Here is an 8,129-nt window from a genome sequence, read left to right as displayed (position 1 = left end):
TGAGGGGACCATGGGTCATGATTGCCATAGTGTTCCTGGAACCCTCCTTCTGTCATGTAATTCTGTCATTTTTATGATATTAATCAGGTTGTGAGCTGAAGACATGATGGAGAAGCCCTGGTGGCCGTGCATTTCACATTGGCCTTGTCAGTATGTGCCTTGTTTTCTAGGTAAGATGCCATTCCCTGTCATGTCTTCTCGTCTGTCTGCCTGTGGTGTATGTCCAGCCATTGCTTCCCGTCTAATTACCCCAATCTCCCCCTCTCTCCCAGGCCCCTCAGTCTCCCGCCCTCACAATAAGGCGGCAGCAGCAGCAGGGTGTTGCTGTGGATGCTGTAGTCGTGGAGGGGCAGTGACGTCACAGTCTCCGCTCATCAGCAGCTGCAGCTCCGGGGAACATAACGGGAGCAGGCAGTCACCCCGTAATCAGCGTCCGTATAGCGGGCAGCCATTCCTCACCACGCCCGCACTCTCCTGTCATCCACCAGCGCCGTTTCTCGACGCCCGAGTCCTGTGCACTGTCGGGATGTGCCCGGACTGCTGAGGATGACTATGGGCTGCATCGGGAGCCGGAGCAGCGGGACCGGTGAGCGGAGGAGGAGGGATATGTGTGTGGTGCATGTGGCGGTGCTGCTGTAGCTGCTCGGGTATAGCACATACACCTGAGGAGCACAACATGACTCCGGTATAAACAAGCTCTGCAGTGCATGCCATGCTGTACACCGCTCTGCAGGCTCCAGCTAGGCTCTGCTGCTGCTCTGGGGATATGCTCTGCAAGTTATGACATGGCGAGGTGAATTAACCTGATGACTTCTGTGTGTTGTGGTCCCTCAGAGGGCGTGGGCAATGCTCCCACTAGCTCCACATAGCATGGGCTGAGGGTAGCAAAGGGTTAAGGCGAAAGGTCAGGGGGAGAAAAGTTTTGTTCTCTTTGTCCATTCCAGGAACTGGTTAAAGTTCCATATAGAATAGACTCTGTCACTATATAGTACATTGGCCTAGAAGAGAAGCAGTCATGTCCAGGCCACAGCTCCAGTAATGTGTGTGAGGAGCCAGAACTCCTCTACTTTCATCAGCATCAATGGAGTACACTGAACAGAACAGGATTTCTGGAATGAAATGCTTGTGACCCTACGGAAGTGATTTTAGGCATCACTGGACCTGTATGTGCACCTATAGACAATTCTGATGTGTTATTTTATATGGTGTAGAAAGTATATAAAGTATCCTATGTTTACATTATAACCTTACAACCATTAACTATTGGGTGTCCAATGTGGGAAGTATTTCCAGCCCCACTACAAAAAACTTGCACCGTAATTTCATAGTAGATGCATTTAGTTAACCCTGGCACAGCTGGATTCTGGTTGTCTGGAGAATCAGGTTAGTACTCTGCTGGCTTTGGTAGCCTGTAGTAACAGCTCTGGCTGCACAGGGATTGTGCTTTTTAAGCTTAGTATGCTGGTAAAATAAGATGCGCTTAATGCTGTTTAGGCTTTTGCATTGGCAATGGAGGGGTTAATGCAGCAATTGGCTACAGTGGGCATAAGTGGGTCCTAGCAGTGGCATGGGTGGGGTATATGCTGTGTGGGTACAGGCAGGATGTGGTTAATTCCCTGAATGTCTCACAGATGTATAATGACATATTGATTGTAGCAATAGCAGCAGGGTCTTTTCTCTCTTTCCTGCTTGGTGGTCTGGAGCATGCGTCTACCTCTTATTGTTTTCCCCTTTGCCAACCTGGGACTTTACTCATTCCTTCTGACCCTTGCACTTCCTTGTGCATTCTCAGTGTTTCTTCCCCTCATTATGTCAGACACAACGCTATCTTGTGAGGGGAAATTTATGGGTTCAGCCGCCCCAGCCCCCTGCAGGTCGCCTGCTTGTGGTGGATTTCTTTAGCTTGTACGCCTCTTTTAATCAGTTGACGCCTGGGGCTCTTTCTGCCCTCTTCTCCTGGGGCTTCCTTCTCTCATGTCTCTGGGGACCTTTTTGACTGCACTACAGTAGCGAAGAGGATGAATGTGTTATATTTGTTATATTTGTACAGTTTTTCTTTCTGTTGTGTGACTTTAACATGCAGCAGGGTATATGTTTACTCACGGAGTTGCACATGAGTCCAGGTGGTCACTGCTGCAGGCAAATAAACCAAGGTAAATAGAAACTACAGAGGATAAGAACATATGACTGTAAAAAAGATGCTGAGCTTGAGCAGTTGTTTTAAACATTTTATTTTTTTGGTGAATAAACTATTGGTCTATAAACTAATAACATTTGATAATAACGCATAGAAAAAATGTATTTTCATATTTAAAGTAGTTTTTTAAATTGAGGTAATAAATATATATTAAAAAAATAATCTTCTTGATCTACAATGTGCTGGTCCCACCTGTCATTGTTCAGTGACCTGCAGTGATGTGCTGCAGAGAAGCAATGGCCTGAGAGGTGATGGTGCTGTCCGCATGGTACCGGTAATGCATGCAGTGCATGGTCAGCATGTCATCTCTGCAGGGCAGACCATCGCCGCAGCACAACTGGGACATTCAGGGAGTTACCAGGTGAGTATAAGATATTTTTTTATTTCATACCTGCATTGAGCCTTTTTTTTAAAAGACAACTCATATAAATGTGCCTCCATTGTCAAATTCGTCCAAGTATTGGACCACAATTGGCCAGCTTTTTTCTGTTATAATAGTACGGCTCTATGATAGGAGTCTGTACGGAAGCTACTATATGCAAGTTCCTATAGTTCTCAGGAGTGCAGTGTATCTGCATGATTTTACTGGATTTTATCCTGCTGACTCCTCTGAATTATTTTCACAATTCTGATAAATACTGATTTTAAGGGTTTGTTTTTTGAATAATATTGAAACCTTCTATGTCTTTTTTCAGTAGTGTGGCTTTATCAAGACAGCTTTATGTACTGCTTCTGAATGAGAAATGATGCATCATTATGATGGCTGTAAACATGCTTTCTGCTTATTGTTGCAGTGTAGAATCCAATTTTGAGGGTTTCTGCAGTTGTTTCAGCGCTATATTTTAATTCTTCATATAAAAGTGTCAGTACTAAGTTCTAGGATACGAACACACAGGAATTTTACTGGGGAATTCTTTTACACTCTGTTCCTGTCAAATAAAAAGCGGACCTGTCTCCTGTGTACATAATATTACAATTCTGGAGCATCCGTTCTTAGAATACTTCATTGTACTATTCCTTTAATTTTTCTTACTAAAAATGTTAAAGAATACATTTTATAACTAAGCATTAAAGTTGCCTTTACAAATGGGTATATCCCACACAATTGGATGTGATCAGTTTTGATTGGATATTATCACAATGGTCATATCCCCATATGGTAACACAGTTTTCAATATATGTTAGGAGGAATTGCTGAAGAACGGCAATTTATATTGCAGTTACTTAATAAAATAGATATGTCATCAGAATACAATACCAAACTGCAAAATGTTAATTCCGTTTTCATTTCTTCAGTTCTAAGTTTGACCTCCGTTTCCTCGTGTGACCAGTGTAGCGCACCTGCTAGTCACTTGACATGTCAGTTATTATACATATTATAATAAGAATTGTAGCGCATTGAGCAGTTCTTCTGAAATATATGGATATATTTACAACTGGGTGCTACCATTCCCTCTGACAATGCCCAATTCTTATTTCATGGCAAATACACACATTCACTGAAGCACATGTTCCTTTTTTGTTCCTATTAAGAAGGTTGACTACTAACATTACTAAATGGTATTTGGTTATGGTTCAGGACTATCATAATAATTAAAGAACCGTAAGACACTCTCTTACAAACGGGAACATATGAAAAAGGTACCAATGTGGTTGACTGTTCATCGGCAATCTATTCTGTTTATAGTAGGAAGAGCTGAACAGATTTATTTATTCATTTATACCTCTATTCCTTATACTTAAAATTAGTCATCAAGCAGTTCTGATAACTCATAACTCTACATACATAAAGATTTACAGTTCACCCTACATGTTACAGGTTCCCGTTGAAGAAGTAGCCCAGCAGAAATACCTTTTGCCTATTAAAAACAGCCTGGAATATTATTAAAGGATTTTTCTAAAGTTACACACACTAGGTGTCAGCAAAACTCCAAAATATTTTTGAATAATAATATTGCTGTAGGAAGGTCAGAACCTCCTTGTTGGTTAGGAGGAGGTGTCTGAGAGCTGCCAGAAGGGATTTGAGAGATTGTCAGCCTCACAGGGGAGACTGATACCCTATGGACAAAGAAGAACAATCCTTGCCATGGTGGTCAGACTTAGGTTAAACTGAGCTGGAATAAAATTTTGACTGCTAGAATATTATTGGCAAATTAGAAATATATTTGCTAAAAAAGACATACCGTGTAGCCAAAGCCACTAATTTTACCACAAAAACCTGTGAAAACCTATCGACTCCAGTATAAATCTAGGGTGGAAAATGCATTTGTCACAACCTCCCCCCAGTATATAGCCAGCCAACATTATCGCAGTATATAACCAGCCCTCTGCCCCAGTATATAGCCAGCCAACATTATCGCAGTATATAACCAGCCCTCTGCCCCAGTATATAGCCAGCCAGTCAGTCCCCTATGTATAGCCAGCCCCCTGCCCTCAGTATATGGCCCCAGGATATAGCCAACCAGCCCCCTGCCCAGCACATAAAAATAATAAGCTCTGTATTCACCTTCATGGTCTGTGGTCCGCTTGCGTGCATGGAAAACGTCAGTACCCAAATATCAGGGGATTGTGGTAGGTAGAATTGCTTTCTTTATTGTTTCATTTTAATTTCATTAGGTCTTTTGTTTTTTTTCCGCTCACTATATGCCATTTATTCTGAGCGGACATTAAGCATGTTGGTAAATTACTACTGGAAACCTAACTGCAGATTGGGACACAGAATTTGACATGGATTTTCTAGCTAGAATTCCTCCCTCCTAATCAAAGTTACTGTTTATACTCTATACTGCATAAGCTTTTGGTCTAAATTAGGGGAGTCTGGTTTCCACTCGTTTTTGCAAAATAGATTTATTGTTAAAGTTTGTAAAACCGAAGCAAAGATTGAACTATTTTATTCATTATTATGTGGAAAGCCATTTACATTATTTACATGCTAGAAACATCTTTTTGTTGTTGACAAGTGAGCTGTCTTGCATGTAGTGGAAAAGTATTTAATCACAGCAAGTACAGCGTGGCCTCCCCACATTATCTTTATCCATCCTACATAAACTTGGCACTGTCACTTGCTGTCATATAGACCTCTGTGGCTATGGAAGAGCTCTGAGAGCAGCTGGTCAATTAATGGCTACAGGCATGAGGAAGATGACCTGACTGTGATGATTATTATTGAAGGTCTGCACACTCATAACACTTTATTCCCTTTGTACTACATGGCATAGGCTTTTATTCTCTAGTGCCTTCCCTTTCCCATTAATATGTACAGGCTATTTTAATTGATAGCTGTGTTTCCATTGGTACTATGGTCAGGAAGAATCATTTTTACTATGAAAACAAATCCTAGTCTCTCATATGTAGTAGACTATTGTTTAAATCTCTTCAACTGGGAACATATTTCATTCAACCTTGCACAGGTGAAAATGAGAGAATTATTTATTTTATGCAGTGTAAACTTGCAGACAAAGGGAACCTGTCAGCAGAAACTGACCTAATAAACTACAGGCGATAAGATGTAATGTGAAACAGGATAACAACTTCCAGTTCATGTTTCTTTAATGACCCAATAGGATGACATCATCCAGAAAATCAACTTAGAAGTGAGATGAAAATTGGTTGTACAAAGTTTAGCACTAAAGGCTTAAGAGCCCCAGCAAAGCTTTGGAGGGTAGTTAGTTAAGGACGTAGCAGTGCCTCGTCACACACAGCCCCTGTCTATAAGTCTCTCTTTCTATCTCCTTATCTCGACGTTCTAGCAAGGGATTGTGCAAAACTTCCTACCTACGTTTCCTACAGACCCTGCAGGGGAAAGTAAAGGGAGCTTCGTATGTATGTAATTGAATTGGTAGATGGTCCTAGAAGGACAGCTTAGCTGATGGTAGATGTTTATTACTCACCTCCCTTTTCCGTTCCCACGTTCTCCATGCTCCATTTCTCATAATTTTGTATGGCCGCATTTTGGAGAAAAATCATTTAATACCAGATGCAAAATAGACATCACCGGCTCTCTTTTCAGATGTGAAAATCTTGCGCATGCATGTGGTTACCTGCCGGCTTGTTGCCAGCGAAAGATTTGAAAAGAGAGCCGGTGATGTCAATGGCTTTCAGAATGCTCTTGGGGCTGTACCACCCACCTGGGGCATGCATAAATTATATCTTGGCGGAGCCTGGTGGTGCTCTGCAGAGCACCACAGACTAATTTGCGTATGGTATTTTTTTCCAAAATGCGGCCATACAAAGTTATGAGAAATGGAGCATGGAGAACGCTGGGACGGAACTGGGAGGTGAGTAAAAGTCATCTACTAACAGCTAAGCTTGTTTGCAGCAGTGAGAACTGTCAATCAGGACCAGAGAGCCAGGGCAGTGCCAGGGGACCCCATTGATATCATTAGATCATTATACTCACATCAGGTGAGTTGCATATTAGTTTACAAACTGATTATTTTTTAACATTGCAGCCATGGAAAGGTAACATTTGAGGATAAGAGCAATGTTTTTTATGAAGTATTTACTTAGGGTGTGTAAATTTGACTGACAGGTCCTCTTTAATGCTTTATCAGCTCTCTCAATGCCATGCCTCGGATGATTTTGTAGCAGCATACAGTTGCTATAAAATGCATTTTTTTAAATTCGAGTAAAAATAAAATGAAATTGATCTGTACAGTGGGATTTCTTCCTAAATGCCTTTCAGCCAGTGTAATGGGTTATAATTATGTAAAGATTACACTGTGGTTACTACTCATAATCGTTGTAAGCTTTATCTACCTAGTCACAATGTGAGCTGTTGTCCAGATGCTTTGTAAATAACATTGTTGCTAAGTAGCTTATAAGTTACATCATTCTCCTTACAGCAAATACTTGACAATTTATGAACAACCTATTACTTTCATTTTTAATCTATTACATGCTAAAAAGTATGAGAAAAGTGTGACATCAAAAATAATAAGAATGGCAATATTTTAAAGTTTATTTTAATTTTAAGTTGAATAAAACAAATTCCAGTCCCCATGATGAAGAAATTTGATGGAATTTATCAAGCTTCCCCTTCCATAATGTGCCAAATATACTAATAGGTGGATGAATTTTGTTATTACATGTGGCAGGCTAATGTAAATGATAAGCCATAAGTGACAGAAAACTGGCGTACAAAGCATAATAAATGTCACACACTGATTTTTGAAAAGTGGCCATATTGTGATCTATATGTATAATTAACAAAAATATTAACACAACACTTTAATTTGCTCTTTTTTTATTACTAAGCTTAACTCAAATATGCCTGAAAGTTAATACAAGTCCACTGAAGGATCCCAAGCTACCGTATGATGCCTTCAGCACCCTGCAATCACAGATGTGGGGTGACTGGGGTGCTCCTCTTGAAACAGTGTGTTACCTGTATGACCTCAGTGTCTAAAAGGTTAAAGGGGTACTCCTGAGGTTGAAAAACAGTGCCACACCTGACCATGGTTTGTGCAGGTATTGCAGCTCAGCTGCATAGAAATGAATAGAACTTAGCTGAAATGCCACACCCTACCCATGGTCATGTGTAGCGCTGTTTTTGGAAGAAAACAGCCCTGTTTTTCAACCTCTGAAGAACTCCCATGATCAGAGCTTTCTGTACCTGCAATGACCACTGTAAAAGCCAGATTCTGAGTTCGTTATCTCTGTTGTTATCTGTCAGAAGAGACTGATACATCAGGCAACACTCAGCAGTGAGTTAAAGGAAATAGGCTGCATGTATGTAGATGACTCTCAACTCATGGTTGTCATTTGCGAATGTGCATGGGGGAGTGGAGTCGGTTATGTGAGGGAAAACCAGGAAGAATACCGATGCCACTATTGGGATGATGGGACATTCCATCCTCTCAGGGGAGGGCAAATCAATTATATTAGAATGACTGCTCTGAGAGTTAAGAGAACCACTACTGTTATGATAAGG

The 8,129-nt window shown here is 41.0% G+C and overlaps 1 protein-coding gene across 2 annotated transcripts in view; it reads left to right on the top strand.

Annotated features, from left to right (window-relative positions):
- The first annotated feature begins 286 nt into the window (after window positions 1-286).
- The window catches only part of FAM131A (family with sequence similarity 131 member A), a 44,742-nt gene continuing 36,899 nt past the window's right edge, over window positions 287-8,129 (top strand). Inside the window, exon 1 of one of the 2 annotated variants that reach the window (XM_072142373.1) lies at window positions 287-586. In XM_072142373.1, coding sequence (XP_071998474.1) covers window positions 547-586 — 40 coding nt within the window. In that variant the 5' untranslated portion in view covers window positions 287-546. The remainder of the gene's footprint in view (window positions 587-8,129) is intronic. The other variant, XM_072142374.1, reaches the window with a different exon arrangement.

The sequence above is a fragment of the Engystomops pustulosus genome, chromosome 3 (genome assembly GCF_040894005.1).
Source record: "Engystomops pustulosus chromosome 3, aEngPut4.maternal, whole genome shotgun sequence".
Lineage (NCBI taxonomy): Eukaryota > Metazoa > Chordata > Amphibia > Anura > Leptodactylidae > Engystomops > Engystomops pustulosus.
This window is presented reverse-complemented; position numbering and strand designations above follow the sequence as displayed.